Genomic DNA, 23,367 nt, shown 5'->3' with positions numbered 1-23,367 from the left:
TCAAATTTCTCCCCCAAAAACCCTAACCTAATTTCAAGAAATCCAAAACTCCTTTACATCCTTTTCAAGACAATCAAGAATCTAGTTTCTGAATTCAATAACTTTAAGAAACAACCTTTAAGAACATCTTTAAGAGTTCCAAGTCAAGTTTCTATATCAAGTTAAGCCTAATAAGGTATGTTGGGTTATGAACAAGGGCTTTGTTTCACCCTTGTGCCCAAATTTCATGATTTTAAGATTTAATTCACTTGTTTTGAATTAGGGTTCATACCCAAGTATGTATATTCTTAAATCATGTGATTTTCATGCTATTTAAAGTTTTATGTATATCAAAAAGTGCTTATGTTGATGTTTTAATAACAAGATTTATATTATGAATGAGATTGCACTATCTTCACTTGTTATTGATTGAAGTATTTCAAGATTGTTATTGAACATGAGTTTTATTGTGAATTTCCATGAGTTTAAGCATGGGTTTTAAGCCCTAAGTTTAAGTATTTAGATTTTTAAAAGATTATGCTTGTAAGCATTCTATGATAAGCTTATATTCAGATTTAAAGAAAGAATTGATCTTTTGATCCTTAGCTACGCTATGAAATCCACATTTATTTAGCTTGATCATGATTTCTAGCAAGAGATGCATAACTGGTTTTCTTATAAACCCTTGTGCTAGTTTTAAGGTGGATTTCCTACAATATGAGCACTAAGTAATAAGGGAGTAGTATTTAGCACTGAGTTGGGTATGCATCTAATGTCATATACCCCAAAATTAAGAGCAAATGTAGGTTCAACTTATTCCCAATATGGATGAAGTTATAGACAGTGATCACTTGTCTTAGGTTTTACTCCGTGGCAAGAGTAGGACGACTTTTCCTAATGTGAGGTTTTCCTTAAGGGAAACAAGACATTGGAAACCATGATAGCTCACATGGTGTATGTTGGTTAGAAGAAAATCCCTAAGATAGAATAAAAGAACAAATTTTGGAACTAAGTATCATGACTCACAAAACTACCATTATGCTTTACTACTATTGTTTGTGATTTCACAATTTTGTTTGTTCAAGCCAAGGTGAGTCATTTACACTTATCATGCAATCTTTGAAAGTTGGTGTAAATGTTGACGTATTTTTTTACTTATGCATTCACCCCCACATGCTCAGTATATTTCAGAAGTACTGATCCACATATATGTTTATGTGTTATATTTTCTCATAATGTAGATTCTGATGCTTAGTTCCATCAGCGTGATTAATTTTGAGCATCTCTACCTACATCCCAGCTCTTGGTAAGTCCTCATAGTTTAAGGACCCATTCTATCAGACTTGCTATTATTGAAATACTTTAGTTATTTAATTTCAATTTGAGTTAGGTCAGCTAGGGATTGTCCCAGTGTCTCTCTAGTTAGAAGTCGAGGCTTGTATGACTATTTTCTATTTTGGATTTGAAGTGTTGGTTTTAAGATTTTGAAGTTAAGATTTTCAGTAAGATATTAATTCAGTTTTTGTTAAGTCATTGATTTAGTTATTTTGAGATTTCATACGTCAAGTTTATCTTTATTACGTGTTCTAAAGTTGTTAGAAAGTGTAAATAGTTAGTTAGGACTGCTTGTAGTCTTGAGCACCATGTGATATCTAGGGTGTATTCGTGAGGCGTTACAAAATTGGTATCAGATCCTAAGGTTTACAGAAAACTAAGGAGTCAGATAAGCCGCGTTACGTAGAGTCTTAATCATGAGTGTGAAGCGCGTTACATTTATGAGCAAGAGTCTATGTAACGAGTTAGGAATTATCCTTTTATTTCATGATCTATTATTCTTACAGTTGTATCTATCTCCTTTACTCATGCTTTTATGTGACAGATTATGCCTTCTCATCGAGCCAATGCACATAGAAATGGTGACCAACCACTAATGCAGGCTAACCCTATGAATGAGAATGTGTCTCATGCTGAATTTTAGGTTGCCTTTTAAGCGTTGGCCAAGCTGTAACTGCCAATGTCTGCAGAAACCATCCAGAAGCATTCCTATATCAGCAAAATGGTGATATAGCTATAGCTAGGATTCATAATTTCATGAGAATAAATCCACCTAAAAGGCATTGGCAGTCAATAGGCTGAAGGAGGGGAGAATTGATGAAATCCACTCAAGGAGGGGAGAATTGTAGAATTGGCAATTCCTGTTGATTTCTCAACTTTACATTGATGAGGTAAGAAAGATCACTCAAGTTATGCATGTTACTGAGGAAGGGAATGTAGAATTGGCAACCAATAGGCTGAAGGATGTTGCTTATGATTGGGTTGTCATGTGGAAGAATGCTAGAGGTGAGAATTTATCTCCTATGAGTTGGGAGGTGTTTTAGGATATGGTTTTATATAGGTTATTTCCACGTGAGATGAGAGAATCTAAGGTTGAGGAGTTCATGAACCTGAGGCAGTGCTCAATGACAGTGAAAATATACAGTTGAGTAAGTTTGTTACTGGAGTGTCTGGTTTGATAGTCAAGAAGTGTAGGACTTCCATGCTTGTTGGGGATATGGATCTTGCTAGGATGATAAATCATACCCAACATATTGAGGTTAAGAAGTTAACGAAAAGAGTGAGTAGAAATAAAAAGGCTAGAATTAGACAGTTGGAGTATGGCCAACCAAGGTCTGGAGGGGGAAACCATTCGCACTTTTAGGGTCACTCATTTATACCAGTGCCATCTTTCGCTAGTTCCCTTGTACCTAGAAACCAAAAGAAGCAGTGGGGCAGGACTTCTGTTGCTAGATATCAGAGTAGTGTGGGTAGAAGGCCCAGTTATCCAGTATGTACAAAGTGTGAAAAAAACCACCCTGGTGAGTGTTTGGCAGGAAGAAGGGGTTGATATGGATGTGGGAAGTTGGGCACATGATCAAAGAGTGTCCATATGCTAAGCTAGAAAGAATGGATGTTCATCCCCAGACTCAGGCTACTAGTGTACCAGCTCCTCTAGGTCGCCTGGATCCTTCTCAGGGTGCATTATCCACTACCGGTGGTGGACTGTGCCAGAATTGGTTCTATGCTTTACCTCCCGACAGGAGCATGAGAGTTCACTAGATATTATTACTTGTATGCTTCGTGTCTTTCATTTTGATCTTTATGTGTTTTTAGAACTCGAATCATAACTCTCTTATGTGACTCCCTTAATTGCTGTAAAATTTAGGATAGATCCTGAAAAGCTCTCCAAGCCCTTCCTAGTTTCCACCTCAGTGAGTGAGTCAGTTGTTGCCAGACGATTCTATAAGAAGTATCCTATTATTGTCCTACATAAGATCATACTAGTAGACCTAATAGAGTTAGAAATGGTGGTTTTCGATGTTATTCTAGGCATGGATTGGCTCTATTCATGCTATGCATCTATATATTGTTGCACCCGAGTGGTGAAGTTTTAGTTTCCTGATGAGTCAGTTTTTTAGTGGGAAGGTAGTTGTAAATCTCCCAAGAGTCATTTCATATCCTATCTTAAGGTCAGAAATTTGATATCAAAAGGGTGTATTTATCATTTAGTTAGTGTCAAAGACACTAATTCTGAATCTCCAACAGTTCAGTCAGTCCATGTAGTCAATGAGTTTCCTGAGTTTTTTCCTGAAGATTTTCCATGGGCACCTCCCTATAGAGAAACAGAATTCGGTATTGATCTTCTTCCTTAGAATCAGGCCATCTCCATCCCGCTATGTCGTATGGCTTCGAATGATATTAAAGAACTAAAATAGCACCTTAAAGACCTCTTATATAAAGGTTTCATAAGGCCCACTATTCATGCGCAAAAAAGATGGATCTCTCCAAATGTGCATTGACTACCGCCAATTGAATAAAGTCACAATCAAGAACAAATATCCTCTTCCTAGGATTGATGACTTATTCGACCAACTTCAGGGTGCAAGTTATTTCTCTAAGATAGATCTCAAATTTGGCTATCATCTGCTTAGAGTGAAGGAGTATGATATTCCAAAGACATATTTCAAACTCATTATGGTCACTTTGAATTTCTAGTCATGTCTTTCGGGCTAACGAATGCTCCAGCAGCCTTCATAGACTTGATGAATAGAGTGTTCAATTAGTACTGGGAAATGTTCATCATAATCTTCATTGATGACATCCTTGTCTATTCCCGTAGAGAGATTGACCATGCAGGCCATCTTAGAATTGTGTTGCAAACTCTTAGAGATCATTATCTATTTGCTAAATTCAGTAAGTGTGAATTTTGGCTAAGATCAGTAGCTTTTCTTAGCTATATTATTTCCAATGATGGCATTAGAGTTGATCCTCAAAAGACCGAAGTAGTGAAAAACTAGCCTAGACCCATCTCTCTACCAGACATCCAGTGAGTAGACAAAGCATACAACCTATAGCAACTACGTCTACTAGCTGAAGTAGTACTCATAGATGGTGGAGCTGTGGATGCGGGTTGGGACTTAACACCCCCGATATTTCCTTTACCTGAGGGGAAATCCCTCTTGAAGTGGCCTAGATGGCTACAGGTATAGAACATAAGACTACCAAATTGACACTTTCTCGAATAATCCTTCTCACACTTCCCACAGTGTGGGATGACCTGAAGGTTTAAGCTATACTCCTCTAGGATTGAGTACCCTACGATCTGCGCCCATCTCCTGACTAGAACTGCAGCTTACCCATAGGCCTAGGTGCACGTGCACTCGCTGAAGACTGGCATTTCTCCAAAATTTCTTCTTAGATCACTTCTTACTCCAGTTGCCACCATGATGCTGACTGATATTCTAATTCACAGACCTAGCTCTCTTAGCGTATCTTTCTCTTTTCCTTACCTTAACCTACCTCTTTTTCTCCTCTTCTACCTACTGCATATGCATTGATAACCTAGAGAAATCCATGTCCTTAATCAGTATTGCCCCCTTACATTTTAACACTAAGTCATCGGAGAGACTCGATATGAACTTTCTCATACGATCCCTCATGTTGCCCATTAAATCTAGGGGAAAATGGGACAACTGGGTGAAATTCAATGTATATTCTTTAAAAGTCATCCTACCTTGCTTCAAATTAGCAAATTTATCAGCTTTTGCTTCCCTCAGCTCCCGGGGAAAGAAACGATCCAGGAAGGGCTCTACAAACATACCCCATATAGCAGTTCTGCATCCTCACCCCTCAAATCTTCCCACTCATTGTACCACTAATTAGCTACGTCCTTCAGTTGATAGGTTTCCAACTCAACCCCCTTAACCTCACTGCATTCATGACTCTAAATATTTTCTCTATTTCATCAATGAATCCTTGGGGGTCCTCCTCCACCTTGGCACCCGTAAAGGTAGGTGGGCTCAGCCTCATAAATTGGATAAGTCGAGTAATTTCAGATGAACAAATCACAAAACTCATATCTTCTAAGTGACGATACTAATAAGCCACAGGTTGATCTATCATATGGATAGATTGATGGAACTCATTATTGGAGACCTCTCTCTGAGGAAACTGGGTATGAACAACACTGGACTGAGGAGCCTGAGATGGACTAGTTTGGACTAGTGGAACTTCGAGAGTAGAGGTAAATTCTAGGGTATGGGCTCTGTAATGGGTCCATTCCTACGAGTAGGGTAGGCATAATCATCATGGGTGTTCTGATCATTGGATCTATGGAGAGGCATGATCTAAAATATAGGAAATCATGAGTTAGGGAATATTCAGACTCGATATCACAAACTAGAACATGAAGAAAATAGAAACATTCCTAAATACCTAGTAGCCTCTTCCTAATAAGTGTGGAACGCTACACACCCATAACAAGGACACTACTCGACACGACTTTGTAGACACCCTGGGAGCCTGAACCGTGCTATAATACAAATCTTGTCATGACCCGAACCAAGGCCCTGGTCGCAATGGACATCTTGAACCATGAAGGTTCGGAAGACCCCTTAGCATGTGATCGTAAGCATAACTCATAAAACATAACAATGCAGAAAATAAATTAAAACCACGATAGTCCCATAAATAAAAATGTAACTTTATAACATTTTATAAAAGAAGAGAAAACCCATATCCAATCTAAAATAGTCTATGAAGTCCCTACTGAACTGAAATAATGATTTGTCTAAACCGGGACAAGGCCCCCGATCGGACCATAAAATAACTAAAATCAAAACATGTAGGATTCCTTTCGAAGTAAAAGAGGCTCACCAACTCTGAATTTCTCAAGACAATCTACTGATTAGCGGGACCACGAGACTGGGCCTCAGAACCTTAAATATAGGGGGTCAATAGTCGAAGGTACTGGTACATAGAACAATCCAAAAATATACATATACTTACACAACATAAGTGAGAGCATTTCATAAAAACAATTTAGCATGAGGTAGATGAGAACACATGGGCAAAATTTGAAGAGCTTTCAAACATTTTCTGGTAATCACAACTCAACTCTTTGTATTACTTCGGAGCTAGATAATATACCCTACATTTCTATGATTCCATGGGCTATGTGGAATTTACCCTTAACTCGATGGCCAAGCCCCCAATCCATGTTTACCTTAAGGATTGGAGTCTCTATTTTCTACTACGACCTAAGGTCGTCATAGCATACAATCCATAGTATAGGACATCATAAACCCGTACCGACAAAACATGGTTTTGGGCTACGATTTATTTGGACTCAAGCCTTCTTCGGGTAACCAAATAGCTTTTTTTAAGTCCATTTTTAGTCCTTTAAAACCATGCTTCATGCTTATAAAACATTCAATGCTTATTCTTATAAGGTCATATCATCACCAGGTATCGTCATACACAGACTTGCAAGTCATTCATATCTCATCAAATCCATAGCGCATCTCTTTCATAAATATACAAACAACCACCAAAAGATTCATCAAATCACATGAGAGTTATTATTATAAAACATATGGAAGCTTATGAAACATACTCTCATTTCAAGTCTTTAACACATGGTGGCCAACTCTTTTGTTCAGCACAAGCATACCTTTTAGTTAATACACAAGAGCCTTTAGTATAAGAAATACCCATTTTCAAATCATGGAAAAATAATAATGCATAATGTTTAAAGAGACATTTAAAACTCATGAATTATCATCATTCATAAACCAGCCCCAACATTAGTTATACATAAACCTCATGATCAAAACGGGATTATAACTTATTCTCTCAAAACAATTACAATTCATGCCATGCAGTGAGCATAAATTTATTATGGGGAAGAAAATTTCACAAGTCACATTCATAAATTGCTTTTCAAACTAAAATCCCATATGTACGAGATTATAAATCAAACTTATGGAAAAAACCTATGACAAATGCATACTTTCATCAAATTGGGTTCATGATGTATGAGAAATTTCTTAAAACACATTACATATGCATACATGTATACTTTAAAGCTTGTTAAAATTGTAAAACCTATACCCATGAGATTTAGGATGGCCCCACATACCTTGAGTTTCATAACTTTGGAATGAAATCCAAATCTTGATACTTTCTTGAAGGTTCTTGAACTTAAGGAGCTTGAATTCTAGATTACTTGGGGAAGAAGAAGTTGAATTTTTTTGTTCTTAGGGAAAGAAGAGGGTTTTGTGGAAAGTGAATGGGAGAAAAAGGGAAAATAATGCCTTAATAGATGTCCCAGTTCGTGTTATGGATGATTTGGATTGAGGAAAAAAAAACTCAATTGCCCCTCAACCACTTAAATGAAAACCAGATGCAACAATGTCACTGCGATGCATCCAAATCGTGGTAGTTGATTTCCCTCATCATGATGAGGTAAGTCTGAAGTTGGGAATACGGCCCCGATGCAGTCTTATCGTGGTGACCCACAAGATTCATGGTCCTAACATGCTCTAAACCTTGCTCAAAAAATACAAAACTCCCTTGAGATATACTTCATACTTTCCTGAACATGAATTAACTCAAAAACCAATGCCTAGGGGTCGGGAAGATAAAAATAAAAATCCTCAAAGTTTAGGGGTCTTGAAAATGGCTAAGTCCCTAACACTTAGTGAAATTTTCAGCCTTAAGCTCCTATTCATAGAATAAGAGTTGAATCAAACCAAGAATAATACGGGGTGTTACACCGGATGTAGGGATCAAGGGAGAAAGTGATACCGAGGCTTATTTAGAATGGGACTCCACTTGTAATAAAATCTTTCAAGTCAATGATCTCACTAATGTCAAGAAAAGTTGCCACACCATAGCCCAATTTGAAGGGGCTATTACATGATGGAATTATGCCAAAAGATTTTAACAAGTTCTAAATGAGGGACAACCACACAATTTGTCTTGCATCTTGAGTATCATGAGAATATAAAACATGTCGTCATCCGATTCAAGGTTAGGTTAAACAAGGATATCTATTCGATAATGACTTGCCATAGGTTTGCTACCCTAGAAGACATCATTCAAGTGGCCTTGGATATTGAGAGTGTAATACCCCGTATCATACTTACCTTAGTTCAAGTCCTAGTTGCATGCATAAGAGGCTTACAGTCTGAAAATTTCATTAATTGTTGGGGACTTAGTTATATTTTTCGCCTCTTAACTTCAAGGATTTTAAATGGGTCTTCCTAACCCTGAGATGTAGGTATTTGAGTTAATTCATGTTAAGGGGTGTAAGGAGCTTGCCTCGAGGATATTTTGGATTATTTGGATGAGGATTGGGTCATATTTGGATTTTGATTCTAGTAGCTCACTGTGATAGTGGCGCGTTGCGGTGGGTCTAGCGATGAAGCCTTCACCACATCACAATGAGTCTTTAATCCACATTCCAATTGTGAATTTGTATGTATGAGGGGCAATCTTGTCTTTTCCCCTTAATCCAATTCATAAAAATATGAATTAAAATATTGGTTAGGGCATTATATGCCCATTTTCCCTAATTCTCCTCTCAAAGAAACCCTAATCATTCCCCAAGTTTATCAAATTCAATTATTTCTTTTTCAAGAAAACCAAGAAATCAATTTCCCAAATCCAAAAACCTTCAAGAAAGCTTAAAGATTTGTGTTTTCCTTTCAAGATTTAAGATATAAGGTATATGTGATGTTCATCCATGGAAATTTTTCACCCACGGAGTCCAAGAATCCATTTTTATATTTTAGATAATGGATTTTACCTGTTTATGATGAATTATCTCCATGAAGCTCTGATGAATTTTGATTAATGAATTGTATTTTCAAGTGTTTTGACGGAATAGGCCTTTACATTTCAATGATGAAAATTTTCATGTTAAATCCCTAAGTCATGGTTTTAGTATTGTAATTATGTTATTATCACATGATTTACCCATTCCCATGTTCAAGTTCATGACTCTCATGTGTTTGATGAAATGCCAAAGTGATGGGTTTTGAATTATGACTCCCTACTACGCTTTCAAAGCTTTCATATGTCCTTATTGTTATTTCCATTCAGTGCTGGGGGGTGATAACACCCGATACCTAGTTGTTTACATAAATTCAATATCTTTTGAATGATTTAAGATAAACTATGAGCATTGCCATTCAGTCAAGTCATTTATTATCAGTTGTTTGCTCAATTAATCTTAGTTCAGTCCAGTAATTAGTTTCAATTCATTCGGGAGTAGGATTTAGCACTGAGCAAACCTAGGGATGGGGGTTCACCCACCAACTAGGACTGGGTCCTTAGAAGAAGTCCCTAAGTTCCAGAACTACGTAGCCAGTGTAGGGTTGAGAGTTGTTACCTTCTAATTTAGGATTGACATTCTCTGAGATGTCAGCCCCCAGTTTAGGACTGACAATCTCTTAGGGGTCACCCGCCAATATAGGACTGACTCCCTAGTACTTCGGGATGGCAGTTTAGTGGATCCACACTGCCAGTGTTAGTACCTGTGGCATGATACTAACAAACCTCCAACTGGGGTAAATGTTGGACCCCTATTAGCTCAGATTAGGGGTATGTCGGTTACATAATACCTCCCATAATCTCAGTTCAGTATTCAGTACGGATTTTAGTTTAGGTTTTCTTGACCAAAACATACAGATTACCAGTTATTCAGTTATCAGATTTCAGTGTTTCAGCTTACAGATTATCTCTGAAATAATATATGCTTGGTCATGCATTCTCATATTTTACACACCTTATGCATTTTGCTCAGCTATTTTATGCATTCCTACTCAGTTATTTCATGCTATTCAGTCAGTCATTACTTCATGCACAGTTAACCCTCCATTATAGCCTAACCTCATCTCATACACCAGTACATTCAAAGTACTAACCGTATACTTTTCTTTGCGCTATGATGTCTTATATCATAGGTTTGCACGCTCAGTTTTCTAACCGTGCTTAGATAAGTTCAGTGTTACAGCACTAACAACAGTGGTGAGTCCTCATCCTTTGAGGACAAGTTTATATTTTATTCAGTTATTTCAGTATTTCTTTATTACAGTCAGTTAGAGTTAGTTGGGGATTTGTCCCATCGATTCCACAGTCAGTCAGTTAGAGGATTTTCAGCTATTCAAATAGTCAGTTAGTTTTTTAGACTTATCAGTTGGATTTCAGTATTTTTCATAGATGTTTCAATCTTGCAAACTCATTTATATTCTCAGTATTCAAAACCTTATGGTATGATTAGTTATTTATGCATATGTCTTTATTTATCAATTTAATTAGTGCTCACAACAGGTACCATCTTATGGGTTAGCTTGTAGTCACTTGTGATCGTAAGCACCATTGTCGCAACTAGGGGGTAACCTCGGGTCATGACAGAGAGGGATATCAAAGAGAATATATTTATCAAACCAAATGGTACTCATCCACTAATTCTTAGGGTAAGAACAAAGAAGTATCTTAACCGTCACTGGGATGAAATGAATAAGGACATCAATAAGTCATATGATAAGAAGCCCATTGAAAAGGCTACTCCAAATTACACATCAAGTAATGAAGGTAACAAGTATCCAATTCCAAATCCTAAACATTTTAAATTTTTTTAATGTCATGGTTAGGGACACAAGGCAAATGAATGTCCTAACTGGAAGAACATGGTCCGTAGAGAAGGGAAAATATAATACCTTAGAGAAGAGATGGGTCAAGAAAAAGATACTAAAAAAGAAACCCAAGAAGGAGAGGGGTTTGAAGAAGGTAAGAAAGTAGAGGAAGGAAATGAGGATGCTTCGCCTCAAGATGAAGATTTTAAGGTTCCAAACTTTGTGATAAGACAATTCATGGTTAGTAAAGGCATAACATGACCCAAGTAAAAGGAATAATTTATTTCATACTAAATGTCTTATCAAGGAAAATACACGCTTGTTGGTCATTTATAGTGGGAGTTATGCTAATGTAGTTAGTGCCACCATTGTTGATTTGTTGAAGCCACCCACAACTAAGCATACCACATCGTAATAGCTCCAATGGATAAATGAGTTGGGGGAATTGAAGGTGACTAGACAAGTTGTGATTCGATTCAAGGTTGGAAATTATCAAGATGAGGTGCTTTATGATGTGATTACTATGCAAAATTGTCATACTTTACTTGGGAGACCTTGATAATATGATTGTTTAACCAAACATGATGAAATAATTAATTAGTATTCTCTTGAGTTAAATTCTCAGAAGTTCACACTTCATTCTCTTTCACCCTCAGAAGTGAATGGGGTGCATCAAAGAAAGAGAGAGTTTAAGAAAAAGGGTAATAAGGAAGGGGGGATAAATCATAAGAAAATGAGAATGATGAAGGAAAGAAAAGAAGGATATTAAAGGGTAAGAGTCAAATGATGATGTTGACTAGAAATAAGGATCTCTTTAAGAAACATGATGATAAAACATCCATGCTCCTTCCAGCCCATGCTTTTTATGCTAAATGCTCTCCTTCTCATATTCCCTATTCTATTTCCCTTATTTTGCAGGATTATGATGATATATTTCCAAAGGATATTCCAAGGGGATTGCCTCCATTTTGGGGAATTGAACACCAAAATAACTTCATTATGGGTTAATATTTATCAAACAAACTAGCCCATCAAAGCAATCCAAAAAAATAAAGAAAACCCAAAAATAAATTGAGAAACTTCTCAATAAAGAATACATTGAGTTAAATATGAGTTTGTGTGCGGTCCCAATATTGTTGGTGCCAAAGAATGATAGGACATTTCCATATGTGTTGATTGTTGAGCAATTAACAAGATAACGGTAAGGTATCACCACCCTATTCTCTATTTGGATGATATGCTATATGAATTGAATGATTTTTTTTTGTGTTTTCTAAGACAGGCCTTAGGAGTGGGTACCACCAAATCTGTATCCAACTGGGCGATGAGGGGAAACCCGCCTTCAAGGTTAAATTTAGTCTGTACAAATGGATTGTTATGCCTTTTGGTACCAATGCTCCTAGTAATTTTATGAGGTTTATGAACCATGTCATAAAACCTTTCATTGGGAAGTATATGGTAGTATACTTTATGATGTTCTAATTTATAACAAATTCCTTACAGAGCATGAATTACATTTGCAAGGTGTTTCGAACGTGCTAAAAAATGTTGTATGCTAATCCTAAAAGAGGCTCTTTTGGTGCGAATAAATTAGTATTTTTAGGTTTTTTTGTAAACTCAAGAGGAGTCGAGGTGGATGAACCAAAGATAGATGCTATCAAGAATTGGCCAACTCTAAAATCCATTAGTGAAGTATGAAGCTTTTATGAGTTGGCTAATTTTTATAGGCTATTTTCAAAGGTTTTAGAACCATCTCCACTCTCTTGATCGAGTTAATCCATAAGGATGCGCCTTTCAAATGGGGTGATGCACAAACAAAGTCGTTTCAAACTTTGGAAACAATGCTTAACTCTACCCCTTTATTGTAGTTATCTAATTTTGATAAAATATTTGAAATTGAGTGTGATGCTAGCAAGATAGGCATTGGATATGTCTTAATTCAAGACCATAAGTCCATTGCTTACTTTAGAAAAGGAATCAAAGGAACAACCTTAAACTACTCTATGTATGATCTTGAGTTGTATGCCTTGATTAGAGCTTAGGGAAATTGGCAACACTATTTGTGGCCAAAGGAATTCATGATTTGAACCAATCACGAATCATTAAAACACCTCCGACCTAAGATAAATTGAGCAAATGGCATGCCAAATGGATATTATTTCTAGAAATGTTTCCCTATGTAATTCAAAACAAAAAGGAGAAAGAGAATATGGTAGCCAATGCATTGTCTAGAAAAATGTGTTAATCAACAACTTATTTTCTAAATTAATGGGTTTTAAATGGTTGAAAACAATGTACCCCGAGGACTACAAATTTCCTCTAATCTACACGAATTTTGAGAAATAGAGATAGGTCTTTATGTCCTATTCTAAGTTTGATGGTTTCTTGTTCAAATGGTAGAGGTTGTGTGTGACCTCTAGTTTATGGCAAAAATTGTCTGTTAGAGAGGAACATGATGGTGGTATGATGGGTCATTTTGGAATTCACAAAACCCTTAGAATCCTAGAGGGACAATTTTATTGGTCAAAAATGTGTGATGATGTTTCACGAGTATGTAGCCATTGTGTAGATTGTAGAAGCGCCAAATTGTGACTTCTCCCTCAAGAACTATATACTCCATGTCCAACTCTCCTACACCCATGGATTGATATTTTTATGGATTTTGTTTTGGGTTTGCATAGAACAAGGAGGGGAAGAGATAGTATTTTTGTGGTGGTTGATCGATTTTAAAAAATAGCTCACTTTATTTCATGCCACAAATGTGATGATGCTTCCAATATATCATCTTTGATTATTGAACATATCATAAAAATCCATGAGATTTCCCAAAATTGTTAGTGATAGGAACTCTAAGTTCCTTTGTCACTTTTTGAAGTCACTATGTGATAAGCTTGACACTAAATTTATTTTCTCAGTGTCTTGGCACCCACAAACCGCTGGCTAAACCGAGGTTGTGAATAGGAAATTGGGAACTATGCTACGCACCTGGGAGGATCATCTACCCTTACTCAAATTTTCTTATAATCGGGCCATTCACATGACTATTGCTATGACTCTCTTTGAAGTACCTATTATTTTAACCCCCTGATGCCTTTAGATCTCACCTTTTTGTCTAGTGATGTTGTGATAAACTTAAATGGAAACAAAATGGTGGAAGATATGAAAAGAATGCATGATAAGGTGAGACTCTGTCTTGATAAGAAGAATCGAGAAGTAGTAAAGAAGGTGACAAAATGGTGAAAAAGACTTGTACTTGAATTAGGTGACTAGGTATGATATGGGTACATCTTCAGAAAGACCAGTTTCCAACCTACATAAAATCTAAGTTGATGCCCTAAGGTGATAGAAACTTCCAAGTTCTTGAAAGTATAAATGATAATGCATGCAATATGGATTTTCTTCTGGATTATCAAGTGTACAACACACTCAATATGTGCAATCTCTCACTCTTTGATATGCTAGAATATTATGAATCCTTGAATTTGAGGTCAAATTCTTCTCAAGATAGAGAGGATGGTACAATCCAAATTTTCTCAAAGCCTTTTACTAGAAGCTAAGAAAGAAATTTATAAGATATACAAGCTATGTTTATGAAATGGGACGTGTTTGAGCAAGTTTTTATCATATCCAAAAGAGTTTCATGTGTTAAAGGTTGAACTAGGAGCTTAAAAAGATAGAAGCACCCACTGTTTAAGGGTGATGGAAAGGGTGGCGATCTGCCACACTCTTGAGGAATCGCCACTTGAGCTGCTAATTGAAGGCCTTAAAGACCCCATGTTGTTAAGAGGTGACGACTCGATTGGTGGTCATTCATCACCATGACTGGCTAACCCATGATCCACTAAAGAGGCATAGAAAAGACCACATATTGTTTAGAAATGACAGCCAAGTTGAGATCATTCAGTAGAGTGATGACCAATCACTGAAGTTGTCCCTCCTCATTAGTCCCATTTTAGGCTATTTTGTTAATTTTTTCAAGGGTCACTTTTGTAATAGACTATAAAAAGTAGATATAGGTTTCATTTTCCTTAGTTGTTTTTGCATATTGAATGAACCAAATACTAAAGAGTGTGATTGGACAGCTTTTGTTAATTGGTAGCTTAGGAATAAAGGTTTTGAGGGCGTTTTGATTCCCTTTTAGTCGACGTAAAGATTAGGTGCTTGTTGATGATAGAGTTAGGGGTTTTGAATTTGAAACATTCAATATTTCCTATTTATTTCTATCTTCTTGTGTCAATCTATCTATCTTTTTCTACCTATTAAATTTATCTTGCTTTCATAGTTAGATTCTTGTTCTCGTAATTTTCATCGTATTCGTCTCAACCATAACAATGTCTCATGAATATGCATGTGTTATATGAGTATGTAGTGTTCATAATCAATCAGTCTAAAGATAAAAAACCCATTCAATACATTTACAAGTGAGCTCAGAATTAACTTAATGTATCAATGATTTATGTTATCAATTTCTACTTGGCACCGTCAGAATAAATAGTCATGTAGTCATCAATATTATCATTTTCAACCCCTCACTCAGGCATTACTATAATGAACACGCAATTAAATACTCAGATAAGTCCTACAATGTCAAGTCAAGCCCCCAATCGGGCGACACAATAATAGATAAAGCATTTAATGCACAAATATGACCAATAACATCATGTCAAGCACCCACTCGGGCTTCACAATAATATATCCTCTGTAATGCACCGAATATTTCTAGCCCAATCTAACCCTTAGTATGTACTTGTAGCACTTAGAATCTGAAAGGTAAAAGTTAAGAGTTGAGGGACTTAGTCATTTTGACTCCCTTAAAATATCAAAGATTTTTAAGTGGACCCTCCGGGCTTCGAGACAATGATTTTTGAGTTAAATTATATTCAGGGGTGAAAATAGCATGTCTCGGGTAAGTTTTGAAATTTTCGGATGAGGATTGGATCACATTCGAATTGAAAAAATAGTAGCTCACCGCGATTAGGCCATGTCGCGGTGAGGAGGCCACCGCATCGTGGTGGAGGCCAAAGCAGCATTTGTGAATTTCCAGAGGTGCAATCGCTGTGAACCCCAAAACAACAATTATCACAATCCAGTGAGTCACCGCAATTCCACCACGTTGTGGTGGGTATCACAATGACCCACTCACCACGTTGTGGTGGGACCTTAATCGGCGTCCCAATTACAAATTTTAAATCCCAAGGGCAGTTTAGTCTTTTGTCCACTTCCCAAACCATGAAATTGAAGATTAATCATAATATTGAGCAAAATATGCCCATTGCTCATCAAATCCCTCTCAACTAAAACCCTAGGCTTTAACATTTAACTTCAAGAATCCCCAAAATTCCACCATTCTTTTCTCAAAATAGTTCAAAATTCAAGGCTCCCAATTCAAGAATTCCAACAATCAATCTTCAAGAGAACAAATAGGATCTCAAAACCAAGCTTCTTCATCCAGTTCATCAATTAAGGTATTTAGGGTTTTAAACTAGGATAGATCCTTCATTCTTGTGCCTAAAACTAGTTTTATTTACAAATTTCCATGAATTTCAATTTAGGGTTCATACCCATTTATTGTTATTTGAAGATTATAATGTTTTAAGTATTTTTGATGTTGAATTACATATCTACTTTCATAAATTGATGCATATGATTATATTTTCCGGATTTTAAGTTGAATTATGTATATTTACATTATCAAACATGGTCATTATAATGTTTTGATATGAATTTGAAGCATGGGTTATCAAGCCCTAGTTGAATATTGTTATTTCAAGAATGATTATGCTTTTAAGCATCCCATGATATGATTTTGACAGCTTTGAATATCGATTTGATCTTTTGATCTTTAGCTAAGATATGGAATCCTCTTTACAACTTAAATTCAGTTTTGAATGAACAGATGCACAGTTAGCTTTCAGTACGAAACATTATGATTCTTAAAGTGGATTTTCCTACAGAATGAGCATATAATTAAGGGAACAGTATTTAGCACCGAACGAAAAGTGTGGGTTTAGCGTATCCTACTTTCCTAGAACTACGAGCCAAAGTATGTATAGATTTAGTATTCCCATTTCTATATGGATGACAGTTACAGATGTGATCACTTAGCTCAGGTTATACTCCTTGGCAAGAGTGTGACATCTCTACCCAACATGAGGTTTTCCTCTTAGGGGAACGAGACGTTGGAATCCATGATAGCTCACATGGTTTATCTCGGTTAAGCGAACCTCTCTGCTAGTAAAAGTAAATATCAGCTTTTGAGTAAATTTCCCTAATAGAAAAGATCATCAGAATAGTTTTTAAAGTATTTTTCCTACAATCTATGAGAAAAGAATGACAGGAAATAGCTCAGTTTTTAGACTTGAAATGTGATGGCTTACCAGTTTTATTCAGTATGTTTTATTGTTCACGAGCTATGATTTTTTTAGCTTCCAGTTATTCCAGCCATGTGAGTCATTACATACAACATGCTTATTCTATAATTTTTTATAACATTAAGATATTTATTTACTATTTATTCACCCCCATATATTAGTACATCCTTAAAGTACTGATCCACATATATGTCTATGTGCTACATTGTCTCATAATGTAGGTTCAGGTGCTTAGTCTCAGCAATGTGAGTGATTTCGGGCATCTCTATCTACATCCCTACAGTTGGTGAATCCTCATGGTTTGAGGGCCCATTTATCCAGACTTCCAGCTTTCATATTATTTGATTTATTGTTTACAGTTTGGTCTGAGTCAATTGGAGGTTTGTCCAATGGCTCTCTAGTTTATTAGTAGTAGAGGCTTGTCGGACTGCTAGCTATTTTCCAGACTTTCAGTATTTGTTATTTAGACAGTGTCTTCAGTTTATTCTAGTTCTGTTTTGATATAATAAAATATCATTACTTGATTAGTTTATCTTGAAATGAGTTACAGAACTAGTAGCGGGCTTACAAGGTTAGATTGAGGCTACTCGTAGTTTTGAGCACCATATGATATCTCGGGACCAGGTTTCGAAGTGTTACAAACTTGGTATAAAATAATAAGTCTTAGAGAGTCCTAGGGAGTCAGACAAGCCACGTTATGTAGAGTCTTGATCATGGGTGTGAAGCGCGCCACATTTATAAGCAAGAGGCTACGGAAAGTTTTAGGAAAATCATCTCTTTCTTTTATAATCCATCGTGCTTACAACTATCTCTATCTTCTAATAACTCATGCTCTTTCATGATAGATTATGCCTCTTCTTAGAGCTAATGCCCGTAGGAATGATAACTAGTCACCCCGGCTTGTTGATCCTTTGAATGATAATATGTCTCATGCCGAATTTCGAGCTACCTTTCAGGCGTTAGCCTAAGTTGTGACTTCTAATGTTCATGCCAATAATTAGGTTGCAATTACATATTAGCAAGAAGGTGATTTATTTGCTCCATACTTCACGACTTCTTGAGGATGAATCCACCCAAATTCTTTGAGTCAAAGGTAGGTGAGAACCCACAGTTGTATCTTGATAAGGTGAAAAAGATCTTCCAAGTTATGCATATTACTGAAGGGGAGAGTGTATGATTGGCTTCTTATAGGTTGAAGAATGTTGCTTATGATTGGGTTGTTATGTAGAAGAAAGGTAGGGGTGAGGGTGTAGCTCCCATAAGTTGGCAGGTATTTTAGGATGCTTTCTTAGATAGGTTATTTCCACATGAGTTGCAGGAAGTAAAGATTAAGGAGTTCATAAACCTAAGGCAGGGCTCAATGACAGTGAAGGATTACTGCCTTAAGTTCAACCAGTTATCTAAGTATGATCCTGAGTTGATAGCTGACACTAGATCTAGTATGAGTAAGTTTATTACTAGAGTGTCTGGATCGGTAGTCAAAGAGTGCAGGACTGCCATGGTTATTGGAGATACAGATCTTTATAGATTGATGACTTATGCCCAACAAATTGAGGAATAAAAGTTAAAAGGAACGGATAGAAGAAATAAGAAGGATAGAACTAGGAAGTTTAAGTATGGTCTATCAAGGTATGCAGGGGCAAATCATTTACAGTTTTAGAGTCATTTGCCTTTTCCAGCACCATCTTCAGTTATGCCCCCGCACCCAGAACCAAGAAGGAATAGTAAGATAAGACTTTTATGTCCAGATCTCAGAATAGTATGGGTGGAAAGCCTAGTTATCCTTCATGCCCTAGAGGCGGTAAAAATTATCCCGATGAGTTCTTGTTAGGACAAAAAAGTTGTTTTGGGTGTGGTCAGTTAGGCCATGATATCAAGGAATGCCAGTATGCTAAGCAAGGAAGTAGGGATGTTTGTCCCCAGACTCAGGCTACTAGTGCACTAGGTCCCATAGCTCGCCCAATCCCTCCTTAGGGCGCATCATCCAGTACCAATGACAATCAGCGTCCGAATCAATTCTGTGCTTTACCATCTTACCAAGAGAAGAAGAGCTCCCCAAATGTTGTTACTGGTATGATTCGTGTCTTTCATTTTGATGTTTACATTTTGTTGGACCCTAGGTCGAGTTTCTTTTATGTGACCCCATTAACTGCAGTCAATTTTGAAATAGGTCCTGAAAAGATCCCTGAGCCTTTCTTGGTTTCTACTCCAGTGGGTGAGTCAGTTGTTGCCAAACAGATCTATAGGAAATGTCTCATTATTGTCCTTCATAAGATCATATTAGAAGATTTGATAGAAGTACACATGGTTGACTTTCACCTTATTCTTGGTATAGATTGGCTCCATTCTTGTTATGCATCCATAGATTGTCGTACCCGAGGGGTGAAGTTCTAGTTTCTTAATGTGTCAGTCATTGAGTGGAAAGGCAATTCAGTTTCTCCCAAGAGTTATTTCATATCATATTCTAAGGCTAAAAGGTTGATATCTAGAGGGTGCATCTATCATCTAGTTTGAGTTAAAGACACTAAGTCAGAGAATCCCACAGTTCAGTCTGTCCAAGTAGTCAATGAATTTTCTGATGTATTTCCCAAGGATTTGCCAGGGGTACCTCTCGATAGGAAAATAGAATTTGGAATTGATTTTCTTCCTGATACTCAGCTCATCTCTATTCCTCCATATTGTATGGCTCCTGCCGAGCTTAAAGAGTTGAAAGAAAAACTGAAAGACCTCTTACATAAGGGTTTCATAAGGCACAGTGTTTCTCCATCGGGTGCTCCCGTCCTATTCGTACATAAGTAATAAGGCTCTTTATGAATGTGCATCGACTATCGTCAGTTGAATAAAGTCACAGTTAAAAACAGATAACCTCTTCCCAGAATCGATGACTTGTTTGATCAACTCCAAGGTGCAAGTTATTTCTCCAAGATAGACCTTAGATCCGACTATTGACAGCACTCAAGTACATACGAAAGTGTACGTGGTCTTATCAAGTAGTAAAATGGCTTCAACAAAGCCCAAGTATCGATCTCTCAGGGACTTGCGTTCGCCGACTATCAAATTTTTGTTTAACAATTGAGAAAAAGTAAACAAAAAGAGAGTTTGTACAACAACAACAATAACAAAAAACCCAATGTATTCCCACACAGTGGGGTCTGGGGAGGGTAAGATGTACGCAGTCCATAACACTACCTCTGGAGAAGTAGAAAGGTTGTTTCCGATAGACCCCCGGCTCAAGACAAGGATAATAAATAAATTCATAATAAAGCATGGAACAAAATGACAAGACATAAATACGGCACCCCTAAGGAAAAATAAACAAGGAATATTAAAGAAATTCATAATAAAGCCTGCAAAAAGTTGTCCTAACAAGAATAATACACCTACCAAGTAATGCCCTACCCCAACGACCCAAACTGGCACTATTCTTCTATCCTAATCCCTATCCTCTAGATCTTTCTATCTAGGGTCATGTCCTCAATGAGTTGTAATTGCTTCATGTCCCCCCTGATTTCCTCTCTCCAATATTTCTTCGGTCTACCCCTACCCCACCTGAAATCATCCAATGCTAGCCTCTCACACCTACAAACCGGGGCATCCATGTCTCTTCTCATCACGTGACCAAACCATCTCAATCAGATTTCCTATATCTTGTCCTCCACCGAAGCCACTCCAACCTTTTCCCGAATAGTCTCATTCCGAACTCTATCACCCCTAGTAAGCCCACACATCCAATGCAACATCCGTATTTCCGCCACCCTCAATTTTTGAATATGAGAGTTCTTGACTGGACAACACTCCGCTCTATATAAAATGGACGGACGGACTACCACCCTGTAGAATTTGCCTTTAATCTTGGGCGGCACCTTCTTATCATACAACACCCCCGAGCCGAGCTTCCACTTCATCCATCCTGCCCCAATACGGTGGGAGACATCCTCGTCAATCTCACCATTCCCTTGAATCATGTCCCTAAGATACTTGAAACTATCTGTCTTACAAACCACCTAGGAATCCAACCTAACAACCATCTCATTTTCCTGCCTCAAGTCATCAAACTTATATTTCAAATATTCTGTCTTGCTTCTACTCAACCTGAACCCTTTAGACTCAAGGGTCTGCCTCCACACCTCTAATTTAGCATTCATTCCTCCCCTCGTCTCATTGATCAAAACTACATCATCTACGAAAAGCATACACCAAGGCACCTCACCTTGAATACGTCACGTCAACACATCTATCACCAAAGTAAACAAAAATGGTCTAAGAGTAGATCCCTAGTGCAACCCTGTCAAGACAGGAAAATGCTCAGAATCTTATCCCGCTATCATCATTTGGGTCTTAGCTCCATCATACATGTCCTTGATTGCTCTGATATACGCCATCGAGACCCCACTCACCTCCAAGCATCTCCAAAGAACCTCGCTAGGAACTTTGTCATACACTTTCTCCAAGTCGATAAAGACCATGTGCAGATCCTTCTTCCTTTCCCTATATTGTTCCACCAGTCTCCGCACTAGGTGAATTGCCTCCGTTGTCGAACGCCCGGGCATAATCCAAACAGGTTCTCCGAGATAGACACTATCCTTCTTAACCTCAACTCGACCACTCTCTCCCAAATCTTCATAGTGTGGCTCAATAAATTAATACCCCTATAATTGTTGCAACTCTAAATGTCACTCTTGTTTTTATATAGAGGGATCACAGTACTCTATCTCCAAGCCTCGGGTATTTTCGCTGACCTGAAAATGTTGTTAAACAAATAAGTCAACCATCTCAAGCTAGCCTCACCAGAAAACTTCCAAAAATCCACAGAAATCTCATCAGGCCCCGTCGTCCTACCCCTGCGCATCCTGTGAACAGCATCTCTGACCTCCTCTACCTTAAAATGTCTACAATAAATAAAATCACGACACTCCTCTAAGTGCTCCAGCTCCCCTAACACAATAACTCTATCCCCTTTATCATTCAATAACCTATCAAAGTGCGACTACCATCTCTTCTTAATGTGACCATCCTGCACCAACACACTACCATCCTCCCCCTTAATGTACTTCACCTGATCGAGGTCATGACCCTTCCTCTCTCTATCCTTAGCAAGCCTAAACAACCTCTTTTCCCCTTCTTTCTCCTCCAACCCCGTATACAAGCTCTCAAACACTACCGTTTTGGCCACCGTAACTACTAACTTAGCCTTCTTCCTAGCTATCTTGTACTCCTTCCAATTAGCCCGCTTCTCATCTTCATTCTTTCTCTCAACCAACTTAGTATACGCTCCCTTCTTCATCTTCACTTTCTTCTTAACTTTTTCATTCTACCACCAATCCCCCCGACGATGACCAGCGCGACCCCTGGAAATACCCAATACCTCACTAGTAGACTCCTGGATGCATCTAGCCACCTTATTCCACATACCATCTATGTCCCCTCTAAACTCCCACACCCCTATTCCCACCACCTTCTCCTCTATATCCTATGCAGTTGCCGGCATTAAGCCACCCCACTTAATTCTTGGTCTACCTTCCTTACCTCTTCTCTTCTTATCTTTCTTAATACCCAAGTCCATTACCAAAAGTCTATGCTGGCTCAAAAGATTCTCACTCAAAATGACTTTACAGTCCTTACACAACACCCTATCCCCTCTCCTAAGCAGCAAAAAGTCAATTTAGGTTTTGGCTATCGCACTTTGGAATGTGATCAAGTGATCGTCCTTCTTCAGGAAGCTCGAATTCATCACTACCAACCCAAAGGACCTTGCAAAATCCAACAGGGCAGCTCTCTTTTTATTTTTCTCCCCAAAACCAAAACCACCATGCACATCGCCAAAGCCTCCCGGTAACGCCCCAATGTGCCCATTGAAGTCCCCTGCTATAACAATCTTCTCAGAACTAGGCACTCTTCTTACCACCTCATCCAAAGCCTCCCAAAATTGCCTCTGTTCCTCCCCATCCAAGCCCACCTGCGGTGCATAAATACTACACACACTCAGAGTAAACCCCTCAATGACCAACTTAACAGTCATCAACCTATCGCTAATCCTCTTAACCTCCACTACCTGCCCT

At 37.8% G+C, this 23,367-nt stretch overlaps 1 protein-coding gene across 1 annotated transcript; it reads right to left on the bottom strand.

The window, feature by feature from the left end:
- Nucleotides 1-22,016: 22,016 nt before the first annotated feature.
- On the bottom strand, nt 22,017-22,592 carry LOC124899541. Its single transcript, XM_047414447.1, has 2 exons — nt 22,365-22,592; nt 22,017-22,187 (listed from the first exon to the last, which is right to left on the bottom strand). Exons 1-2 carry the CDS (start codon nt 22,590-22,592, stop codon nt 22,017-22,019), a joined length of 399 nt encoding a protein of 132 aa, XP_047270403.1.
- Between the last annotated feature and the right edge of the window lie 775 nt (nt 22,593-23,367).

Source organism: Capsicum annuum, chromosome 6 (genome assembly GCF_002878395.1).
Source record: "Capsicum annuum cultivar UCD-10X-F1 chromosome 6, UCD10Xv1.1, whole genome shotgun sequence".
NCBI classification, from domain to species: Eukaryota; Viridiplantae; Streptophyta; class Magnoliopsida; order Solanales; family Solanaceae; genus Capsicum; species Capsicum annuum.
The sequence above is the reverse complement of the archived record's forward strand: the minus strand, read 5'-3'. Positions and strand labels throughout refer to the sequence as shown.

Excerpts from the sequence above, each read along its gene's own strand:
- LOC124899541 (XM_047414447.1), bottom strand. The coding sequence starts at position 22,592 with ATGAAGAAGGGAGCGTATACTAAGTTGGTTGAGAGAAAGAATGAAGAT. Across the intron at positions 22,188-22,364 it reads AGGGTCATGACCTCGATCAG|GTAGAGGAGGTCAGAGATGC; the intron begins GTGAAGTACATT and ends AGACATTTTAAG.